This window comes from Cnephaeus nilssonii, assembly GCF_951640355.1.
Source record: "Cnephaeus nilssonii genome assembly, chromosome: 3".
NCBI classification, from domain to species: Eukaryota; Metazoa; Chordata; class Mammalia; order Chiroptera; family Vespertilionidae; genus Cnephaeus; species Cnephaeus nilssonii.
In genome coordinates, this window is record NC_137074.1 from 69,266,329 (window position 1) to 69,292,305 (window position 25,977).

Below are 25,977 nucleotides of genomic sequence, written 5' to 3' on the forward strand. Positions count from 1 at the left end.
GAGGGAAAGGAGAGATTCATGTGAGATTTTGACATGAAGATAAGAGAGAGGAGCAAGCACATACTGTGTCCTTCAAATTGTTTAGGATATGAGAATTCTTGTGGACTCATTATATTATTAGGTTTCCTGATAAACTCTTCCTAGTTCATAGAAGATTGAGATGCTGAAATTATAAGTTCTGAACAGTACATATGATTTTCAAAGGGGAAGGAATTTATTTTCATTTTTCCAACAGATATTTCATCCATCAAGCTTTATGTGTAATACCATAGATTCCTTATGCTTTTGTAATTGACTATAGTAAGTATTGTAGTAGCAAACTGGGCAGTGTGTTTGTTGATAATCATTCTAATAAAATGGAATTGAGCAAATGTAAAGAAATTACTTCTAGTTAGTGAAACTAAATTTGTGAGAAGGATGTAATAGAATAAAGACAAATCTACTTAGAGCATTGTTAATTATCCTATATAATAAAAGGCTAATATGCAAATTGTCCCCTCGACCAGGAGTTTGACTGGGAGTTCAACCAGGGGGTGGGGCCAGCTGGCCAGCCACCCGTGGCCCCTCCCTCCAGCCGGCCCTACCCCTGAACGGCCCTCCCACCCAGATTGGGGGTGGGGCCGGCCAGCCATCCTTCAGTGTCCCTTCCCCCTGGCCAGCCAGGCCTGATCAGGGCCGATCTGGACCCCAACCATGCACAAATTCGTGTACCAGGCCTCTAGTATAATTTATAAAACAGCAAACTTTTAAGGACATTTTAAGGTTTTGCACAATTTCCACTTTAGTTAAAAGCAGATGTAGCTCAAATAAAGTTGGCCTATTCAAGTCATATTTATTAAATAGCTACTTCTATTCCAGATTCTCAGATTTTTATACTAGTAGCTAAGGTGCTGTGAATTTCTACATTTCAGATGGTGTGGTTATATGGTAACCTTTTTTTTAGAGGTTTTCTTTTTGTTATCATGGATTTAGCAGGTCATGTTATTATTACATGCAGTTTTTCATTCCTTCTATATAAAAATACATTTTACAATTAATTGAACATCTGATGACAGATTTGCCCATCAGAGGGCGACTTTACCTTTCCTTAGACTTCACCACATTTTGCTTTCTTATTAAAAATTTCAAGAATTTGGGCTGTGGAGGGAATTCATATAAAGAAAAATGGAAAAATTCTGCCTTATTGGGACATTTCCAAGATGTGATCCATCTTAGAGAGGAAAATATTTTCTGTTAGATGGGACTAAATTTGAATTCTGTTTTCCCACCTAGTACCTGATTGCTCTAGGGCAAGTCTTTCATCCTTTTCAAGACTGTCAAACTGGAATAATAATACTACCTCCCTCAAAGAATTTAAGAGGATAATGCATATAAAGCACATAACACAAGACCTGACACATCACAACTGCACAGGAAATACTGGCTGGTTTTAGACAGTAGCAAGAGTGCACATCATTGAAGAAACAAAATCTGGGAGGAGAAGGAATAAGAGTTATTTTAAGTGAAATTTATACCTCAGCAGCATGTAGGCTAAGAACTGTGAATGGCTTTTGATGAAGTCAGTGCTCTGTCTGAAGATGTTGAGCTGATTGTGGTAGGAAAAGGAGAAACTCTCCAATTCTCCTTAGGTTTTTATAGGTTTTTTGCTTAAGCTATTTCCCTGCCTATTTCTAATTAAGCTCTGTGTAAATACATCTCTTGCCATAAGACCAAAGCCACAGGACTTGTATTAAATTTTACATTCATTTGCCTTGTAAAATAGAATTATGGTCTTTTATATCCAGCTAATTTACCTTTTAACTAAAGACCTCTCCCTTCTTCCCTCCCTTCCTTCTTCCTTTCCTCCTCTTCCCATAAATTTCTAACATCTAGGTCTTATGTGCCTTATACATGTGTCAACTTTTATATTTATCTCTGTGACACACATAATTCTTTTAATTGACTATTTAGGAAGAGAATCCACTTTTCTATTCAAATCTATTGCCTTTGTAATTGTTCACAGTTTTGAATCTTTGAATTTGAGTCTGAGTAGCATTTACTTGTCTTCCAGTTTCCCTTTAGAGTTCAGGTCCCAAAACTGGACACATTTACTCTAAATGTTCTAACAGCTACTTTAATTGTGCATCAGAATGCCCTCTTCCTCTGCTCTTGAAACCTGCAGCTGTGCTGTGATCTCGACTAAACTTGACCCTTGATACAGAAAACAAAACTCACCTGTGCAGGCGGGGTAGCTTCTTGCAGTTCATTCACAGATCTCTCTGGTTGGGCTTTCATTTGTTCATAGCAATTTTCATCCATTTGTTCTTGGGAGTTGAAAAGATTTATGATTGACAATGGAAAAACAAAATATATTGGCACAAGTAAAGAGACATGACCCAAGCAACATTTAGCTGTAAATATGAAACCTCCAAGAACCATTTAACTTATCTTTGTCATGAAAATGCAGAGATTCAAATGCAAAGATTCAAAACTGTGAACAATTACAAAGGCAATAGATTTGAATGGAAAAGTGGATTCTCTTCCTAATAGTCAATTAAAAGAATTATGTGTGTCACAGAGATAAATATAAAAGTTGACACAGGTATAAGGCACATAAGACCTAGATGTTAGAAATTTATGGGAAGAGGAGGAAAGGAGGAAGGGAGGGAGGGAGGAAGGGAAGGAGGAAGAGAGAGGTCTTTAGTTAAAAGCACAATCTGCTCTCTGCAGAAGTCTTTTGCCCAATAGCATTAACAATAAGACAAAGGGAGGTCTCTTGGGATAAGGACTAGATCATAGCCATTTTTTAAATACCACTGTAGGCCATGGCAGTTTCAAACTTCCATTTAAATGTTGTAGAGATCCCAGGAGTTAAATTTTTGCCTATGTTTTCTTCTGTTTAAGTGTAACTGCAAATGATGTATGGTGGCATAATGCACAGTGCACCTACACTGATGATTACAATCTGGTAATTATTTCCGTGAGTAAAATGTTTTACTCAGCGGCATTCTGAAACTTATGTCATATTTTTTAAAGGATTTAGAGTATGGTTTTTACTCCATAAATGAATGACAGGACAGTTCAGCCAGGCTGTTCTGAAGGTGGGCTGTCTAATGCTGACTGTAAGTACTTGGAGTTTCTGAGCAGCATCCACCAGCTAGCAGACCTGCACTCATTTCACCCTGTGGGGACAGGCTTAGTGAATCATTCCTGCCTTTCTTACCCCAGATACACCTATTTAAAAGGGACAGGAAAGAGAATTAGTGACAGGTAGGATGGCCAGTGCCTTGGCAGAAACGTGGACTGCTCCAATTTGACCCCATAGAAAAATATATATTTACTATAGTACAAAGTACTTCCCAATTACCCCTTTCTGAAAGCAACACAAAAGAAAGGGTCCATAGAGTGATATTTCTCAAAGCATAGTTCATGGAAAACATGCATTAGGGTCACCTGGGAGGTTTGTTAAATAGCAGATTCCTGGACCTCCTACATCAGAACCTGTGGGAGGGACCCCTGTGCTCACTTAGACATGGAAATCGTAGATGTGGTGGCTTCAAGCAACTAGAATACATAAACAATGAAGTCCTCAAATCTTACAGGGGAGCACCACGATTCCGCAAGGTGAAACAGGAGGGCAAACTCATTTTACTAGTTCATTACCGAAAAACAGTTCCTGCTTCCTCAGATGCAGAGATTAGAGGGCACTTTGCTATGGAGGAAAGACAACAATGATATACATGCTTGACTCGTATAAAACTCTCACATTCCTAACTTTAGGAGAATTCCACACTGTTTTGATATACAGAGATCCAGATCCATTTAGTCCGTTCCTGGACATCTCTGTGTTGATTCAGAGACCTACAGGAATGAAGCCCAATTCTCCTGTCCTGCATTAAGTCCAAGTGCCTGCAGGGCAAGGACAGGCTTGAGTGCTAGCATCACCCATCAGGCTCTGGGATCAGATCACAGTGGTCTGTTTTGAGGAACTTGAGGTGTGTTGTCTTGGGTGGTTGGGATGTTTCAGGTAATAAGGGGTGATGGGAATTGATGAGGACCTGTTACATCAGAACAAAAATATATAATTCACTCCATGAAGATTTAGCTCTTCTCTTTCCCCACTTGCCATCAAAACAGCCCCAGGGTCTCTACTTACAAAGAACAAGTTTACACAAGGAAAACCAGAAAATGTATTTATTATTCCAGATAATTCACTGTAGACTTGCTTTTGCATACAGTGCATAAAACACTGTTTCCCTGGTTGGGCCATTTTCTGTTCTAGAAATAGCATTTCACAGAATTCTTTGTGTGTCAACATTCATGGTAATAGAGACTTCCTGTGTTCTCATTACCGCTGGAGTGAAATGGAGAGCATATAGAAAACAGGGTGCTAAGTTACACCCAATGCTGCAATGCAATTTATAATGTGTGGCTTTGGAAATGCATACTAAATAACATGCTAACCATGCTTGAATTTATGTTATCATTGGGATATTTAAATGTGATTGTGAGAAGAATAAGCCACTTCAAATTATTTGTGGAATTAAGTGAGGAGGTGTATTAATTTCTGGAAAAATAAAACTTACCTGGGACCACATTATCTAAGTTACCATAAATTGGTGTGTCTTCAATATAATACTCATCCTCCCTATAAGGAAAAAAAAGTATTTATTTTATTAGAATCCACTTGACACAAAGTTCTTAACTAATTTCTCAGTTAAATTTGATATTAGGTAAACTATTGTTCTTGTTCAGCCTTGGCCAACCAATGTAGATACATTTATGTGCGAGTGAGTGAATACAAGTGTGCAGGCATGCCTGCCTCTGTGTGTGTACGTATAAATTTGAATAGTAATTTTTGGACCTTCTTTCAGGGAATAATGATAGCAAGTATTTATTTAGCACTTACTGTTTGTCAGATGCTACTTGAAGTGTATTTTAGATACTCATTTATTGAATCCTTATACAATCGCACAAAATAGGCACTATAGCATCCTTATATTAAAGGTAAGGAATGTAAGGCACAGAGCAGTCATATGTTTGCTGAAGGTCATAAGAATATTCTCATTCATTATAAATGAGAATAAGTGGCAGAGCTGAGATTAGAACCTAGCTTATCTGTGTTCTTAACTATACAGTGTATACTACCTGTTTACTTGCCCAGACTTTCACTCTGAAAAATCCCCTAAAACTGTGTTTACTAAGTAAATATTCATTGACAAGGATGTGTAAGAAATAAAAGGCCAAAGAAATATTGGCAGATCCACTGAAATGATTGCCTATTACATCCAGATGCTATTCTATGTGTTACATACATTGTATCAAAGACCCAGGGAAATTCTGTCAAAATAATATTATCATTCCCCACTTTAGAGAAGCCTGAGATTCAGATATATTAATGTATTTTCCCTAACTTTATGTGTAATGTCAGCAATAACTACCAATTATGAAAGCTTTTCTTTATGCCAGTGCTCACTGAACCCTCAGATGCATTTTATTTTGATCCCCACTGTGCACATAAGGAATTTGTAGCTCATAGAGGTAAATTGTCCAAAGATACACAGACAGTAGCTGGCAGTGCTGGCATTGTAATGCAAGGCTGGTCCTAAAGCCCTGAATCCTATTTGCTCTTGATGTTTCATTAAGTTTCCTTACAGCCTCATCTGAGTAATCCTGTTAGGAATACAGCGGACATCCACCATTGTCACCAGACAGTAAAGATGGCCCTGGTGACCAGCTTTCACAATAGCAGTCTGGGAACAGAGACCTACCAGGCAGTGAGAGTGACATTTCATAAAATAGTAGCAACTGCTTTAACTTTGAGATTACATATCACGGAGAGCTGGAGGGAATTGCAGCAAAAGAAAAAAGAACTCTTATCTCAAGGCTTAACACCTATATTACTCACCATGCTTCTGAGAGAAGACAGAATATATGTAAATAGCGAGTAGACATCCTTAAAAAATTACAGATCAAATGATACCTGGATAAAATGGTTTGAAAAGTCCAGATGCTGGCATGTATTTTGCTTATCTTATAAAAGGAACTCATTCGTAACCTTTCTTTCCATCAGTAATTCAATGCAGCTTAATATTGGGATACAGAGGAGACACTGCTCATGGTTTTTCTCTGGCTATGCAGAGAATTTAATAGCAAAAGGTGAAGAATTTTTAATAAGACAATCCATTTATTTTCATAGCTCACACAAATAGCAGATACAATCTGCAAATGATAAATCATATCCAAAAAAATGAACATCATTTCATTCATTATGAATGAAAATAAGATGTGATTTATAATGCAGTGCCCTGAGTCTATAGGCAGGTCTCAGATGATTAATCATCTCAAATGAAAAATTATTCAGAAGCAGTTGCCTAACAAATTTATATATGTGTGTGTGTATATATGTATTATACTTATCAATTCCAACTAGCTTCAGTCTTTTGCAAATATCTAATAAACTTTAAGCACAAATGTGTGGCAGTTTTATGTGGAAGATGAATTACTATTAAAAATAAATTAATAAGCTTATATTCCAGAGGCCAGTACATCTTTGAGTTTTGGGTCAGATCAGATTCTCCATTGCTCAGAAGATGTCTGAAATAGTCCTCTAAAAAATAAGCACATTAAGTGGCACTCCAAAATTTAAAATGGTATTGTTTTTTTACTAGGGCCCAAATTTTCTATTTTCGCATACGTATTTCTCTAGTTTATATTTTAAAGTTGTTATTTATATTTTACTATTATTTCATTGTTAAGTCCTTTGTAGAAAAATATCTAAATTATCTAAGTAAATTAAATAATTAAGTTCAATTTTTAAAAACATCATTACTTATGCCTGGGTGGCCATGGGCATATATTCTGAGTTACAATTTTCTTATTTATAAACCAAGGATATTAAACTATTTAATCCCTATTGTTCTTTTCAGTTCTAAAATCTATGATAAAAATATAGGGTTCCAATATCCAAGTAAAAATGAAAAATATTTCTACAACACTAAATAAAGCCATTTTAAGGGGCTGGAAAGTTGTCAGATTGAGGAAAGAGTAAGCTTAGGGGTCTATCAGAAGTTGACTTGTGTAAGTGTTAACTTGATTTGCTTAATAGATATTTCTTTGAATAGGCAAATATATGTTTGGGTTCCATGACTGTATAAATGTTGTTTAAAGTCATGGATAATTTTGGCTCCCAAAGTACGTAATCAGAAATAGGCAAGTTGAGAAGTATATACACAAATGTGTGAATTAACATGCCAACCACTTTTTATAGATAAAATGTGCTTGTATAATCAAATTTTGCCTAAATGAAGATATACTACAATAGATTGATTATTAAATCCTTGAAGGATTCTGCATCTTTTCATCTTTGTATGTCTATTGTCTATCAAAGTTCTTATTTATTGAATGAATGTTCTTAAATTAATGTTATAAGAGCACCACCCTCTTTTCTGCATTTGCCCTACAGCGAAGAGCCTGCTTGCTTTGAGATGGTATTTTACCAATTTTCCCTTCTGACTCTTATAATTCTCCCAAACTACTGATCCAATCTTTAGCAAAATGATCAAATCACAAGATTTTCTATCCTATTGCATCTTAATTGCCCTTCAAATGGCAAATATCAAATCAATCATTAGATTAATTTATACATAGTTACGTAGGATTGTCTTTGATACATTGTTGTAACCAAGTCAGCAACTTACTCTTGATTTAAGCTAATGACATGACAATTATCTCATGTCATAGAATCCAAGGTTAAGAGTACTCATAACAGTGTGTGTGTGTGTGTGTGTGTGTGTGTGTGTGTGTGTGTGTGTGTGTAAATCTGCCTCCAAAATAGACATTTCCACCTGGAGAAGAAAAAAAAAAGACCTTATAGAGGCCAACAAAAAGTTTATAATCTTATCCTATCTAGTGAAAAAGTTCTGTGTTTTTGAAAGACCTCTCAGCCTTTCAGTCTACCATTTCAGAAAGGTCTTGAAGAATCCTCAAGGAAATTCTCTATACTTAGATTTTTTTAATTCCAAAAGAGAAATCTCCAATCTAATGACACATTCGGGTCAGAATATATTAAGAAAATGCAACTTCTTTACTATAACTCACACCATTAAACCTTTTTTTAAAGTATCATACTATACAATTTCTCTGCAACTAGCTCAATAAGTAATAAAGAGAGTAAGTTATAACTGCATGTTATTTTAGAGTTTATTGATCACATTTCTCTAGTGATTGACATTAACCTTAAAAACAGCATATCATGAAACATTCTAGTCAATATTTGTGTGTAAGCATACCTTAAATATTATTAGGTATTGCCAGATTTATTTCCACTCTAAATTCTTAAGGGCCACACAATTTTTATACATAGACTGCACTCTTACAATCTGATCTGAATTATAACCTTGGATATTTCCTCTTGAAATTGATGATAATTCTGTAGATAACAGGTTAGAGTCCCACTCCATTCTTCACCCATCTCTCTCATTAGCTCAGGATGTTTAAGTAAGTAGGGCAGATAATAATGCTATAGCTTTTAATTTTCAGATGGGAATAAAAATAATTAAAATTCACTTTTAATTGTATTTTAACCCAAATACAATTTCCCTGAGCCAAACCTATAAGCAATATTTCATTTGTTACTTTCCCTGGTTCATTGGAAATCACAATGCATAACTCATTTTCTACTTACCTGGGGATGTAGTAATCAGAGTGTCTGTATATTTTATCTGAAAGATATTCGAAGTAGACAAATTAAATGTTTGGACATACATTTGTTAAATCTTCTAGAGAAGGTTATGAGGGTAGCTTAGCCTCAATATCAGTTAATATGTTTATTCAAGCCACTTGGCCACCACTGTTTGAAATAGAGATAAAGATTGTCTCTGATTTGGGTAAATCATAGTCCATATTCTCTCTTGGTAGTTTGGAATAGAAAAATAGTGCATCAGAATAAAAGAAATAATAAAAATTAGAGCAAAATTGAATGAAATAGAGAATAAAATGACTATATAAAAAATTAATGCAAAAGAGTTGGTTCTTTGAAAGATTAATAAAATTGACAAACCCCTGGCTAGACTCACTAAGGAAAAAAGAGAAAATTCTCATATAAACAAAATTAGAAGTTAAAAAGGAGAAGTTACCAAAGAAATTACAGATATACAAAGGGTCATACTAGAATACTATGAAAGACTATATGGCACTAAATTCAACAACCTAGAAAAGAGGGTAAGTTCCTAAAATTATATAACCCTCCTAGTCTAAATCATGAAAAAATGAAAAAATCTAAGTAGACTGAACAAAAGTGTGGAAATTGAAACAACCATCAAAAACCTCCCAAAAAATAAAAGTCCAGGAACAGATGGCTTCACTAGTGAATTCTACTGAATATTCAAAGAAGATTTGATACCTATCCTCCTAAAACTCTTCCAAAAAATTGCTAAAGGGGAAATACTTCCTAAAACATTTTATGAGGCCAACATAAGCCTGGCGGGACTCGGGGTGGTCGGGGTAGCCGATTGGGCCAGCGGGACGCTGAGCTCACATCGCCAGTGGCGGGGCGAGCTCAGCGTCTGCGCCATGGCTGTTCAGCGGAACAGAAGGGGCCTCTAGGGCAGCGAGCTCACGCATGTGAGCTCAGCATCCCGCCACGGACCATCAAAAGCGGGGAAGCTGTGTGCCTGTCTGCTCTGGCACCAGCCGACAGGCACCCAGCTCCCCCGCGATCGAAAGCAAAAGCGTTTAGGGGACCCTACACGTGCATGATTCAATCATGCACTGGGCCTCTAGTATTATATAAAGTGAAATAAGCCAGTTAGAAAAAAGCTAAGAAGCATATGATTTCACTCATATGTGGGATATAAAACTCATAGACATAAACAATGAGTGGTTACAAGATGAGAAAGTATTGGGGGGCGGGGGGTAGTAAAGGGTAAAGGGTGCCAAATATGTGGTGATGTAAGATGATTTGATTTTGGCTGGTGGGTACAGAATGTAATATACAAATCATGTATCATAGAAATGTACACTTAAAACCTATGTGAACTCATTAATCAATGTCACCCCAATAAATTTAATAAAAAACGCACGCAGTAAAATAGCTTTTAGAAGAAACAGTACGCTGATCAGAGATCTGATGTAGGATTCTAAAACCATGAAAAAATGATGTGTCAATTCTCAGAAAGTAACCCAGGTTGAACCTTGAAGGTGCTGGTTCAAAAGCAAATAAAAGGAAGTATTTTTATTTACAATCCTATCTAATAAAAGAGTAATATGCAAATTAACTGTACCTCCGCTACACCCACCAGCCAATCAGGAGTGAGTATGCAAATTAACCCAACCAAGATGGCTGCAGCCACAGAGAGAGCAGGAGGGAGGCTTGGGTTTCCCCGGCAATGGAGGAAGCCAAGCTTTCCGCCTGCCCTTGCTGGTCCAGGCCTCCACTCAATGCTACAAAGTTTCAATGATAGAAGATAAATAAATCCCAACAAAAATGGTGGCAGCCATGGAGCTGGAGAGGGCAGGAGGCTAGGGTTGCCCCAGGCAATGGAGGAAGCCAAGCTTTCCACACACCTTGGCCGGCCCAGGCCTCTGCTTAAGGCTACAAAGTTTCAATTGTAGAAGATAAATAAATCCCAGATACCAGGGCCTTTGCTTGGGTCCCCGGGGGGCATGGCCAGCCTGCAAACCACTACAGGCCCCTTGCTCAGGCTGCCCCATGCCCCAAGGGAACCCCTACCCTGATCCGGGACACCCTTTAGGGCAAACCAGCTGGCCTCCACCCATGCACCAGGCCTCTATCCTACCAAATAAAAGAGTAATATGCAGATTGACCATCACTCCAACACACAAGATGGCTGCCCCCATGTGGTCAAAGATCCTGCCCCCATGTGAACACAAGATGGCCAGCAGGGGAAGGAAGTTGGGAGGGACCAGGCCTGTAAGGGAGTGCAGTTGGGGGCGATCAAGCCTGCAGGGGAGGGCAGTTAGGGGTGACCAGGCCCACAAGGGAGGGAAGTTAGGGGCAAACAGGCTGGCAGGGGAGCAGTTAGGCATCAATCAGGCTGGCAGGGGAGTGGTTAGGGGGTGATCAGGCTGGCAGGCAGAAGTGGTTAGGGGCAATCAGGAAGGCAGGCAGGCGAGCAGTTGGGAGCCAGCAGTTCTGGATTGTGAGAGGGTTGTCCGACTGCCCGTTTAGGCCCGATCACACAGGGATCGGGCCTAAACGGGCAGTCGGATATCCCTCGAGGGGTCCCTGATTGGAAAGGGTTCAGGGTGGGCTGAAGGACAGCCCCCCCCACCCCCGTGCACAAATTTCGTGCACCTGGCCTCTAGTTAAATATATGTATTTAAAATTTTTTAAATAGTTTCAATAATTTCTTTTTCTTTGGTGAAAGCCATTTATAATTAATTATTGAGGAACATTAAGGCAAAATCAGAGTACAGTTTCAATAATTAAGAACAAGCCCTGGCTGGTTTGGCTCAGTGGATAGAGAGTCAGCCTGCGGACTCAAGGGTCCCAGGTTCGATTCCCAGTGAAGGGCATGTACCTTGGTTGCGGGCACATCACCAGTAAGTGGTGTGCAAGAGGCAGCTGATTGATGTTTCTCTCTCATTGATGTTTCTAACTCTCTCTCTCTCTCTCTCTCTCTCTCTCTCTCTCTCTCTCTCTCTCTCCTTCCTTTCTGTAAAAAATCAATAAAATATATTTTTTTAAAAATAATTAAGAACAATACAGTGGTATTTTGGCCCTGGCCAGGTGGCTCAATTGGTTAGAGTATTGTCCTATATACCTAAAGGTTACAGGTTTGATTCCCATTCAGGGCACATACGTAGGTTGCAGGTTGGATCCCCTTGGTGGCACATATGGAGGGCAACCAATTGATGTTCCTTCTCACATTTCTCTCTCTCTCTCTCTCTCTCTCTCTCTCTCTCTCTCTCTCTCTCTTTCTCTCTCTCTCTCTCTCCCCTCAAGCCAATAATTATATCTTTGGGTGAGGATTTTTCAAAAATCAATATTATGAAGTTTGTAAACTTTTCTTCAATAAATTTTCTTTGATGTTGAACTAGGTAAATGTATATATGATATTTATTACATTTTTATTATATATTATTTAACTTGGTGTTAAATAAAAGCAAAAATCTTGCAGAAGTTATTCCTATAAAAATGAAGTGCAGTATTATCTAAGTCTCTGACAATGATTCAGACACAGTAGTAACCAAATAGTGATCTTTCAGCTTTAACATATGAAAAACACTGTGTATTGGTAAGGAACTAGCACAAACATTTCCAAATAATTGAATGAATTACCAAACAACTACAAAGATTATTTTTGGGTAGATTTATGTGTGGCAAAGTTAATTTATTCTCCATAGAGGTCATTAACTGTTAGACAAACATTACTGGAAAAACATATTAAAATCATTACATTGGAGGATGAAATGGACATGTCACATGTCAGTGTGTTTGGAATGATTCTGTGAAGGACCAAATGCGGAAAGTTTTTGCAAAACCAAGCAGCTATTGGACCAAAAATGATGAATGTAATTCATTGGGGATATATCCAAAATACTCTTCTAGCCCATAAGAAATGCCCCACCATGAGCTGCATATAAAAAGTGGTGTTGTTTTCAACTACCTTCAGATTAGTTTTGTCAACATGAGAGCACATAGATGCAGGAGAAGCACCTGCTGTTGCACAAATCACAGTTAATGGAAACCCAACAAAATCAGAAACTTGAGAAACTAACAGTGTCAATGAGCATAAGAATAAAAAATAGTTAACACCGGTCAGAAAATTGTAAGCTGGAAAATATAAAGTATGTGCTGATTTTTTTTATATGACAGAATGTTTATATCCATGTATCAGTGATTATTCATATTTGTCTGACTATTCATATTTGTCTGGAATTAAAGTATATACACAAGAATAGCCTGATGTATCATGGAACAAATTTAAGGTGAAAAATCAGAAGACATTGGATTTAAGTAGCAGTTCTTTGATGCATTTGCCATGTAACACATGCAAATCACTTTAAGATAGATTCTCATTTTACCCATAAGTAAGGATAATAATGCCCATGCCAGGTAAGCAGATGTAGAAGATAACTAAAATAAATTTTGTAATAACATCATAGAAAATGACAAAGTTGATTTTCAATATTATACATTCTCAATCAACAATTTAATTGTGCTGATTTGAATTGGGAAGTTTCTTCATTAAATGGATTAGCAAAAAACAACTGATATAATTAAGATGCTATTTTACTGGTAAAAGTAATAAGTAAAATATAAGTAAAACTTGATCCAGAATGCAATAACCAAATCTCACCTTCGGCAGAGGGGCTGTCACCATCTGAGTGTTAAGTTGAAAGAAAGGATAAAAAATAATGTGAAAACAAAAATAAAGAGTGACATTACTTAAATAGAATAAGAAAAATAGGTATGGAGTACAAATATTTCCCCAAACAAACTAAAAGATAATGTGGGTTTTCCAGGGGAGGTAGCTGGAGTATGATATTGGTGTCTGGAAAGTCGGTTCCTATAATGTGTAAAAGAACAGCTCTATAGAAAGAAAATGCAAAGAAGAGTTTTAGAAAAAAAAAAAGCATTTGGGGAAAAAGGAAGTAGAGTCAATTATGTAAAAGATACGATATAATAATGTGATGCTTCGGTAAAAGAAAAGAGAACTAAAATAAAACATGAAAAAAAAAAGTCACAGGTTAAAAAAAAAATTATGTGGCAAGACCAGCTGTATTGAAGAAGCACTCTGAATGGAAGAACTCAAAATAAAAAAAAGTTCAAGGACACTCCACATTTCATGCTACTCTTGGGATTTAAATGTGTAATCTGGAGCAGGACACTCAGGACTTGTGTGGGTTTAGTTTTACAGTAAGGAGTTTTCAGTTTTACTGGATAGGATCTGAGCAAAGAGGGGAGTAGTAATGAAGTCTGGAGGTTCCGGCTAAGGGGAAAGGAAGCTCAGGCTCCTGAAAGGGCTTCCTCTGTCCTGAGGGCTTAGACGTTTCTTTACAAATAAATGGAAGGATTTATTTATTTATTTATTTTTAAAATTTCTTTATTGATTATGGTATTACATATGTGTCCTTATTCCCACATTACCCCCTAACACTCCCATTCACGCCCTTACCCCCTGTTGTCTGTGTCCATTGATTAGGCTTATATGCATGCATATAAGTCCTTTGGTTGATCTCTCCCCCTTAACCCCACTCTCCCCTACCTTCCCTGAGGTTTGACATTCTGATCGATATTTCTCTGTTGCTACCTCGTCATCTCAATGATAATCAGTAAGACAAAAAACAGCTTTTATTTTGCTGTAAAGCAGTTACATTGACAGGACTCTGTTTGAGAAGACCTGGGTGAGTTTTCATAATCCCGCCCTGTGATTCAGATACAAACACTTATTTGTTTCGGGTTCATGGTTGGAGGGTGTGAGCAAACATTTGCTTTTATGTTTTTCCCCTTCATAGTGTTCCCCTTCCATGCACAATACTTAACAACAAGAAACAATAACACATGGCTGAAACTCCATAATAGAAAAAAAATCTTTGATACATTTTTTTTTGATATATTTTACTGATTTTTACAGGGAGGAAGGGAGAGGGATAGAGAGCTAGAAACGTCGATGAGAGAGAAACATCGACCAGCTGCCTCCTGCACACCCCCTACTGGGGATGTGCCCGCAACCAAGGTATATGCCCTTGACCGGAATCGAACCTGGGACCTTCCAGTCCACAGGCCGACGCTCTATCCACTGAGCCAAACCGGTTTCGGCTGATACATTTTTAATGTGAAAAATGTGGCATAATTTTCTAGTTAACAGGAGATATACTGATAGGACTTTGATGTACTAGCCAACCATACACTTGTTTATCCTACTCAAACAGAGAAGAAAGGATGGATAAAGTTTATTCATTTACTTATTTATTTGCTTTAAACAAGGAAAAGAATGAATGCAATTCTATCAGAAAAAGCACACAACATATTTCATCTTAAGAATAGGTTTGGGCAAAGAATTACATAAAAATGAAAGATTTATTTTGCATGGAAGGAAGAACTCCATTTCAAAGCTTCTACCTAGCACAGCTACAGAAAACATCAAGGAGAGGCTTATCGTGTCTATCTGATCGAATGTGCAGATACTATACTGCTGCTGGGATAGAGATTGTCTTTTGTAAACTATTTAATACACTAGCAGAACTTACTCACTGACTGTTTTCCAAGGTGGGGTTATATTTTGCAAGTTTCTTAACCACAAAAATATAGCACAGAGATGCAAAAATAAGGTGATGGGATGAGCTAAATAATGCTTATGCATAGCCCATGGGCACAGACAATAGTGTGCGGAGGGCCAAGGGCGGTAGCAGGGCCTCGGTGGAGGTGGGCAAAGGGTGGAAAATGGGGGGCATCTGCAATAGTGTCAACAATAAAAATATTTTAATTTAAAAAAAAGTTACATGAGGTCAGATACAGGGGTATTACATTCCCAGACCAAGTGACAGAAAAGCTGGCTAATGGGATGGAATTTCTTCTAGCCTGTCTGTATGTCTGTCTGTCTGGCAGAAACAAAGCAAAGAGCTAATCCCAAATCCACCTGGAATCTCTGGGTGGGAAGTAAGATGGTGCTATTTGTTCGTATGTAATAGAAAGAAGGCAGATATTACTAATATTTGGCAGAAGATGTGGGGAGAAGCTGGGGAGGTTAGAAAGGGACAGCAGACAGAAAAAGGGGAGGAAATGAGAATGAAGGGTATTCTTTCAGCATAAACATTGCTCCAAGGCTAATCTTCGGTTGCACACTAATAAAGTACAAGACCCAGCGTTTTGTGTACCACCTAAGGAAGACACATTGCATCTCAAATAAAATAATTTGCAATAGGCCAATGTTTAGAGCCAATTCTTTGAAAACCTACACAAAATTCGCTAAGATGAACCTGTGACTTAAATGAACACAACAGTTATTGCTAAAACTCAGGTGATTGTGCAAATGTGTTTAACTGAGGTGGGGACAGGAAGTGAGATGGGAGCTGTATGGGGCCTAGAGAGTGTAGGAATGGTGGGAGCAGAGAAGCCAGAAGAATTCATGGTCACTGAAATAACAGGCATTAAAATTAAGTGGGATAAAATGTGGCCATAGTAACTCCTTTACAAATGTTTGTGGAGTGAGGGAAGGAGGCACTGAGGCCATCAAGAATGGTGATGTGGGCTGTACCCTGTCCAGGACCCACCTACTAAGTCCCTATCCCTCTGATGAGGTACAGTAGCTCCCCACCCCTTACCAATGGTTTCAGTTTCCCACAGTGAACTGAGGTTCAAAAATATTAAATAGAAATAAACAATACATGCATTTTAAATTACATGCTATTCTAAGTAGCATGATTAATGAAGTATGGTAGCAACCATACTTAGGTAAAAACTGCTGTTTGAATTTTAACCCTGCTATTCTGGCTTCTGCACGCACTTGCTTGCTTGGACAATAGGGTGGTTACCTCAGCTTCCAGACTGAGACCTGGAGACTCACAGATGTAATTTTCCTGTGCCTGTGGACCAGGACTACAGGAGATTGATTCCCACTGACTCGGTAGCTCCAGGAGTAGAAACTGTAGATAACCTTTAGAGATTACTGAGTCCGCTTGGTTCTGCTTCTGTAAAAACCTGCTTTCGCAAGATAGGGCCACATTCCAATAATGTCCAGCAGGGGCTGGGAACCCCCCTGCAGGCTGTTCCCAGCCTTTAGAATTTAGAATTTAGAACAAAGGAAAATTTTTATGGTTTGGACCTTTAAAAGGACTGCCTACACCTGGGACAGCGCTGTCGTGAGGGTGGACTCCACCTGCGTGTGGTGCTCTCGCGGCTGTCCTGGCCAGCTCAGTAAATCCTTGCCTGCTTTTTTTTTTTTTATTGATTTTTCACAGAGAGGAAGAGAGAGGGATAGAGAGCTAGAAACATCGATGAGAGAGAAACATCGATCAGCTGCCTCCTGCACACCCCCCACTGGAGATGTGCCCGCAACCAAGGCACATGCCCTTGACCAGAATCGAACCCGGGACCCTTGAGTCCGCAGGCCGACGCTCAATCCACTGAGCCAAACCGGTTTCGGCTGCTTTTTTAAATCAATCAGCAGCCTCCGGTGGTCTTATTTTGACTCCAGGGTTCGACCCCACAACAATTAAATCTCGAGCTGTCCCACTATGTCTCACCTGGGACGTGAATCACCCTGTGGCCAGCCTATCCACACTGTACACTCTCCCTGCCCATTTCATTAGTCATTTAGTAGCCCTGTTAGTTATCAGATCAATTGTCATGGTATCACAGGGCTCATGTTCAAATAACCCTTATTTTATTGTAATTTTTCTATATCATTATATTATTATTAATCCCTTACTGTGCTTAATGTAAATATTAGACTTTGTCATAGATACATACATGTGAGATACATACATGTGAGAAAAAATATAATACATATATGATTTGGTACTATCCACAGTTTCAGGTATCCACTGGTGGTCCTGGAACATATCCCTCCTCGATAAAGGGAACTACTGTATCTGTGTAATTCTCACAAGAACCCTATAGTCTAGACCAGCGGTTCTCAACCTGTGGGTCGCGACCCCTTTGGGGGTCGAACAATCCTTTCACAGGGGTCGCCTAAGACCATCGGAAAACACAGATATTTACATTACGATTCATAACAGTAGCAAAAATACAGTTATGAAGTAGCAACGAAAATAATTTTATGGTTGGGGGTCACCACAACATGAGGAACGGTATTAAAGGGTCGCGGCATTAGGAAGGTTGAGAACCACTGGTCTAGACGATATTTACAACATTTTGTAGATAAGGAAACTGAAACTCAGAGAACTTATACTACTTGTATAAGATCTCCCAGGAAAACATTAAAAACAGAGATCTAATTTAATATCAGGTTGACTTAAAAGCGAGGATGTTAAAATAATCGAGGCAACTGAAATTGACTTTTTAAAATACAACAATGAATGTAATGTATTATTTTCTGTTTTTTTAAAAATGTTATTTCCCTTTATACTGCTTTAAGGCAATAGATTTACTTACGGTATTGTTACAGGTTCCAGGGCAGGAGGAAGAGGGAAACTGAGAAGTTAAAACAAGGCTACACAGTGTGGGCAATTCCAGCCAGCTTTTAACTAACAAGCCATTATCTTCCCCAGCCAAGGACAGGAGAGCAAATGGTTACTAAAACCTCCCTAATGAGAGAATGCAGAAAGGGGGGGAAAAGGGGAAAATAAAAAAGGGCAGTTTTACTCCCTAAGCAGAGAAGCCAGCAGTTTCAAGACTTGGCAAGATGAAGTTGCCAAGTGCTTTTCATGAATTCTGGGACAGACACAACAAAGTAAAAAGGGACCTTGGGAATTAATCTGTACCAAGATATTCAGCAGAGGAATTTTGAAACCTATAGACAGGAGGTATATAATGCCTCGGACCTCGACCCAACCTGCTCTTCAAATTAGCTTAGAGCCCAATCTGTGCTCATAAGCCAGATGTATAGGTTTGCTTGCTTTGCTTTTTCAATAAAGGTGCATGCTTTAATAAAGTGGCTTTTCACTACACAGGCAAGGTTTCTCCTATACTAGTAAATTCATTTATACGAGGTTGGGAACAGCCCTCTCCACGAACTCGGGGCTGTCCAGTAACACCTCTCTGTTGTTGGTGAGAGGCGCTTCTAACAGTATGCTAGAGGCAGTAAGGATTTGTACAATTGAAAAGAAATAAAAATAAATCTGTCTTTAAAAATATTTAAAACCTGCTACTCTTTTATCAGTGATCAATTAACCATAAGTGAACAAGTCCCCAAAGGAGTTTGTATGGTGGCGAAATGGTATGGATATGGATTAATAATTTGATAGTTCAATGTATAAACTATCAAAAATGAGACTTGGAAAACCCACATGTTCTCTGGCCGCACACACATCTCCAAATGATTACCACTGGGATCAACGGATCAGTGGAGCACTAGTTCAGATGCTTATCATTGTTCCGTTTTCCCCCTGCAATTATTTCCCTGCTATAGTTCTCAACTCAGTTTTTCTAACTCGGGCGAAAATATTACCTGCATTCATAAAACACTTGAATAAAATTTAAAATATATTCATTTTAAGCTATTGTATAAAGAAAAGTACTAATCTTAGCTCATTTTTTTCTATAAAGGAAGGAAATGTTTTAAAGAAGATGTCTGATGATGGGTCATTTGTTGTGTATCTGATATAAACTTTGAAAAATATTTGATTTTAAAAGTAATTACTAATATCACTGCTAATGAAAAAGTGTTGCTTGTCTGGAATTTCATCTTACACCTAGAAATGATATAACAGAGACCCTAAAAGGGTGTAGCATTTCTGGCTGAGGACATTTGGTCAGCACGAGCTGATGGAAGCCATTTTGGACAGAGAATTAGAAAAACTGAGCCCTTATCCTTGATTTTTCTATTAAATAGATGTGTGACCTCAGCTATGCCACTTCATTTTCTAGTGCCTCTCTTTTTTTTTCAGACCCATGTGACAATGATGCATTCCTCTTCACATTTTACATTTGTTAGCAGCCCTGGAGAAGACACTCCCAAGAAAATCAAGGACTCAGAATCTGACCAACGTTCTAAATAAGCTTTATGCTATTTTTCTTGGTCACATGTGTCTAACTTAGTTTGGTTAATTTCATTTTATTTACTTTCATCTGTTAAAAGAAGATGTATTTGTCTTTTCTATTTGTTTATTACCATTTAAATGTTTTGCCCCTAATCGTTTGTTGGTTCTAGAATATTAAGAATATTAGAATATTATTAGAATATTAAGATCCCCACCCAAAAATAGTTGAATTTTCATTTTTCTATCCACCCATCCACCCATCATCCATCCATCTACCCACCCAACCCATTCATGCATTCATCGTACATATATTGAATGCCTACATTGTGCAAAGATTTTGCCAGTTGTTGGGCGCTACACTATTTCAATAATGCACGTGAGAGTGAAATTCATATGTTTAAAACCGTTGCTCAGCTTGTTGAAAAGAAAAGCTGACAGTGGCAGGTCCCCCTGACCTGCCCTCCTAGGCCCTAGGGGTGTTTAAACACAAGCCTATGGTTCAGTTTCCTTCTGATCCCAAAAGAGTCTTCTGCACTGTCGAGGCCCTGACACAAGCTGAGAAGTCTGAGTAGGCTCCAGTGGAACCTGAAAGAGCTAGTCTTTCATTTTCTCATCATGTGCCAGAGAGACTCTTTATGGCTGTTCCAGAATAGACTATGTTTATAGGTTGTTTAATTGGAGGAGGAAAAATACATTTTATTAGGACAATCTTTCCCTACTCTATACCTTAAGGCAAAGATAAAATTAAGATTGAGAGTCTTTAACATTTCTAATATGACTGCATTCTTTTTTGTTGTTGCTGTTAATCCTCACCCAAGAATATTTTTCCATTGATTTTTAGAGTAGAAGAGAGGAGGAGAGACAGAGAGAGAGAAACATTGATGTGAGAGAGACACATCAATTGGTTGCCTCCCATATGCACCCTGACTGGGAATGGGGACTGAGCCTGCAATGGAGGTATGTGCCCTTGACCAGAATTGAACCCGCAGCCTTTCAGTTCCTGGGCCATTTGGGCCATCACTGTAACCACTGAGCCAAACTGGCAAGGCTATGATTGAATTCTTTAATTAAGATAACCCTTAGGGTGAAATATGTGTCAAGTAGATTTTCTATAGACAAAAATATCTATTTCATAACATTTTATAAAATTGTCTTCTTCTGTAGATTTTCCAGTGAATCAGTTTCAATTCAAGCAGGTCCCATATGGCTGTTTCTGAAAATGTCTTACCTTGTCGCTGCTTTTCCACATAGTGGGAAACATTGAAGATCAGTGATATAACCAGAGCTAAAACCAAGGAGGCTATAATTGCCCAGACATAATACTGGCATTCAGAGTTTCCTGTAAAGCAAAGCACAGATACCCTTAATATAGGTACTGGACTTATTATTGAATATCAACTGTAATTAAAAAATAAATAAAATATGCTGTTCTATCTATCTATATCTATATATCATAGGTATCATATATATCAACTGCTTACCTATTTGTTTTGAACTGGGTATTTCCACAATTAAAACTATTGTATTTATTCACAATGAAGGACAAATCCTCTGCCAAGAAATTAATGAACATTGAAAGCCAAAGGCTTCCTACAGGTTTCAAAATGGATATTGGTAAAGGTCCCTGAATTCAGCATGGGCAAAAGGAAGCATTCTTGGTGTTAATGACATAGAAGAAATTTTTAGTCTAGCTGCTAAAATTTAACAACTGGTGACTGATTATAAGAACTTTGGTTCAAAATCAAGAATATCCAAATTACCCAAAATCATAGTTTGCTATATTTTTGCCCTTTCTTTCATCCCCAGACTATAAAAGCAATGATATTGCTTTCATTATTTACTGAAAACTACTTATTCCCTTCAGTAGTATAGGGTACTGTATATTGGGATAAAACAATAATTCTGAAATCACAGTAACCCAGTTTTGTCAAGACTGGCCTAAGAGCTTTTCTTATATTATTTAGATCCTCATGAATGAGTAATGGAGAGTTGATTATGCTTCCCTTTCTCATCTGCAAGGCTTCTTTTTTCATTCCTGAGCCATAACGGGGTTCTGTGGGATATTATTGCCTATCAGTTGCCCTTGATTATTATGACAACCTTTACACATATATGAATGACTACTAAGATAATTAGTTTGATTTTATATATAATATATATTATACATAAATTATACAACCTATATAAAATTATTTATATTTGTATATAATATTTAAATACATGTATATATTATATATGTTAAATATATTATATATCATATATGTATTATTATATATATTAACTACATATATATAATTATATATATTAACCTAATATATATAAGCCTATTATAAATCATTCTTTATATTATAATATACATATATAATTATTCTAATGATCTTAGTAGTGATACACCCATGTGAATGCTGACCCTAAAAAAGTAGCTTGTGATTCTATACTACCATATGTGTATATATTCATCCAGTATTAATGAGACATCTCTTCTGTGCCAGGAACTATACCCTATATTAGGGAATCAAAAATAAAGAAAACAGCATCTTGCCCTCAAGGAACTCTCTATTTAGTTGGGTGCAGGGAGCCGGGAGCATGGATGTATAAACACATAATTGGAAAGGCAATGTGTAAATAGCTACAACAGGGATTGTGTTCCTTCCAGTCCCAACTCTCTGTGACTACCCAGAATAAGAAATCATCTTAGGCCCTTTCAAAGAAATCCACACTGATGTTAAACACAATAAACAGAACAAGCAAACCCTTAGTAGGAGGGAAATTCAATTTTGCTTCCCTAGTCTGTCTTTAAATCATCCAACAGAGAATGCCTAAACCCAAATATTTTTTGTGTCGCTCTATTTTACCTATTATCATTATCTCAAATTTGACATTTGAATTGCTGATTGTTTTCTTTGAATACTTTTGGACATTACCATGATTCTTAAACTGCCCTCAGTGGTCCTGTGTATTTTAGTTGGCTTTGTTTATTTATTGGCATCATTTATTTTTAAATGAACATAAGCATATAGATGATTAAATATATAAAATATATATGTATTTATGATATAGATGTACATATACATATATGCATATAATTTGCATATCACTTTAATTATATGCATTGCTTTTGTTTGAACTAGTCTGTGGCTCTTATAACACCAGCAAATCCTGGTGTTTTTTATCTCCTCTTTAGTTTTGCACCATGTTAGTTAGATGTTCAAAGTACTGTAAGTTCCACAAAGAATAGGACAATTTCTGCCTTCTACTCTGCAGTGCTAAACACAGAGTATATGATTTACAAAACTTTTTTAAGAATTAATTAATTAATAGGAAAAGGTAACTGATAATGGTAGAAAAATGTGTGGTTTTCTTTAAGAGAATTTTTATATTTCAGAAAGTATAAGAAAATAGAGAAGACTGGAAGTCTTCTGCAGTAGACCTACTAATTAATTTGGTTAAAAACACTAAGGTTTGGAGGGGATAATTTATTCAACAAGAACATAATCTTGTAAATATTTATGAGAATTCTACAATATAATATTTATTAACTATTTGAACTATACTAATAATTCTCCTCCATGATATTGCATTTATTCCTAGAATTACTTATTTGATATTTACATTTAGTTATATATATATATATATATATTTTAAATATATTTTATTGATTTTTCACAGAGAGGAAGGGAGAGGGATAGAGAGCTAGAAACATCGATGAGAGAGAGACATCGACCAGCTGCCTCCTGCACACCCCTCACCGGGGGATGTGCCCGCAACCAACGTACATGCCCTTGACCGGAATCGAACCTGGGACCTTCCAGTCCGCAGACCGACGCTCTATCCACTGAGCCAAACCGGTTTCAGCTAGTTATATATATATTTTAAAACGCAAGTGCCTGCTGAGTGTAAATTTTTCAAATTCCAGCAATACTAAGATATAAAATAACACCCAAGGTCCTCTATTTAAACATAAATGGGACATTAATATTATACTAATTGACCTTTTTAATAAAAACATGGGGATTTTTACCATGCTAGTATGTTAATTTTAGTGGCTACGTAGAATTCCACAGTATTTGATTCATCTACCCTTTCTCTAAGATAGATGCTCTGATGTTTTAAATGTTTTTCTCCTATAAACAAAATGCAAGAAATTTCATTGTACAGATATTTTGTGCTTATGTGGGTTATTTGTAAAAGAGGTTCCTGAGAATAGAATTGCTGTGTAAAAGGGAACTTTTAAAGCACGCTTTCAGGGACAAACTGATCCCCACCCCCCACTGATAATAATCCTTTTCAGGTGGTTGATTTAACATAATTGTGGGAAATGGGGCCAGCAAGCTGTCTCACTTGCCAGATGGATCTCAGTTTTCCTCTTTGCTGTCACAATACAAAAATTTTACAGAAACATTAATTTCTGACTTCTATGATTAAATTAATTGTTTTTATCATTAAAGACTTTTCTTCTTGCACATATCACTTAAAGACCCACAGTGTAGGTCCAGTTCTACATTCTTCCACACTTTAAAGCAATCTGAGTGCATACTCTATATTTTCTATTGCAACATATCACAATGACCATTTCAGGTTACTCAGGCAGCCAAAATAGACTGTATTCATTCGCCCTCCACAGGTATTTGGTGACATTTAAGTAAATATGCTTTAATTGTTACAAAGAAGCCAGACACATTATACACATCATCCATGTTCAACGTTAAAAAACAATTAGTAAACTCAGATAAGCAAAAACAAAAAGGTAAGTATTAACCACAATCTTATGAAGAGACAATCACTGTGAACACCTTGGTTAATATATTGCCAAAGTTATTATTCTCTGTGCAGAAATTTTTACAGGTGAAAACTTGGGTTTCAATTATGCTGACTATACTATTATCTACTTTACCCCCAATAATTTCATAGTGCGCTTCTTTTCCTATAAACAATACATGCTTCCATTTATTTAGCTGCCCTATATTCCACTGTATGGGTTTTCCATAATTTATTTAACTAATCCCTTGTGAAAAGATATTTAAGTTGCCTCTAATTTTTAGTTATATAAGCAGTGTTGTGATAAATATCTTCAGCTAAAACTATATACTCACCTTAGTTAGTTTATTTTAATCCTCACCCAAGGATATTTTTCCATTGTTTTTTGTTTGTTTGTGGGGTTTTTTAGAGAGAGTGGAAGAGAAAGGGAGACAGAGAGAAATATAGATGTGAGAGAAACACATTGATTAATTGCCTCCCACACAAGCCTCGACCAGAGCCCAGGCTAGGGCAGGAGAGGAACCTGCAACAGAGGTACGTGGTGCCCTTGACTGGAATCGAACCCGGGACCCCTCAATCCCCAGGCTGACACTCTATCCACTGAGTACCACTGGCTAGGGCTCATGTTAGTTTTTTTGTTTGTTTTTTTTGGTAAAAATTCTTGAAGATAAATTGCTGGATCAAAGGATATATACAGCTTAAAGAATTTTGATATTTTGATATCCAAGGTTTTAAAACACAATACTAAACAGACCATTCTCAGGTGAGTCTGCCCTCTTCCCTATTAGTTCACTTGGCCCTGAGGTTGTGTTTATGGCTCTTTGGTTAACCCACACTACATCAACTAGCACTCAGGATCTATCCTTCCACACACTGTCCTCATATACTCCCCTCCTCCGTGATTTCTGGAGAAAGTTGGCTCTTTGTCTTCTTTCTGGAGTCAATGAACTTTCAAAAGAAGGTTCCTGTTCCTATTTCTGCCCTAAAAATAGAGGATATTACTATTTTCTTTCTTATCATAAATTATTTCTTCCGAATGTTATTTTAGGTTTATTGTATCTTTTAGGACTTATCTTCTATACCACCCAATAATACACCATGCTCCAATCATTCCGAAGCATTTGCGATTGTTAATAGATATAATACTTACCATTTTGTGTCTTTATGTCTCTGTTTATTTGCCCCTTTGCCTGAAATACCTTTCCCCTTACCAATCTGATGAATTCCTAGTCCTATTCCTCAAGACTACCTTCTCTTTGAAGCATTCACTCCTTTGAAGCTTCTTGTTCCCCACCAAATGACATCCTATATATCCCTCTGCAATTCAATTGATTACATATTAGCATAATCAAATATATATATATATATATATATATATATATATATATATATATATATATATATAAATCTCCCTAGTAGACTCTTAACTTCCCAAAGGACAGAAAGACTATCATACTTATCATCATACTTATCTTCATTTTCATGCCTCATTTCTTCCTTGTACCTATTATTATGCGAATTAAGATATGAAATGAGATTAGGAGAGTAGTGTTTTTCACTAATACTTAATGTTCAATAAATATTTAAGCCTTTACTTAAACAAGTATT

At 37.1% G+C, this 25,977-nt stretch overlaps 1 protein-coding gene across 1 annotated transcript in view; it reads right to left on the reverse strand.

Moving 5' to 3' along the window:
• Positions 1–25,977, reverse strand: part of TRAT1 (T cell receptor associated transmembrane adaptor 1) — a gene marked incomplete at its 3' end in the record, with an annotated part of 33,191 nt that overhangs the window by 1,507 nt on the left and 5,707 nt on the right. The window contains exons 2-5 of the mRNA XM_079763822.1: positions 20,840–20,950; positions 8,666–8,702; positions 4,566–4,627; positions 2,215–2,303 (exon numbers count right to left, since the gene is read on the reverse strand). Of these exons, the coding sequence (XP_079619948.1) occupies positions 2,215–2,303; positions 4,566–4,627; positions 8,666–8,702; positions 20,840–20,950 (299 nt within the window). The remainder of the gene's footprint in view (positions 1–2,214; positions 2,304–4,565; positions 4,628–8,665; positions 8,703–20,839; positions 20,951–25,977) is intronic.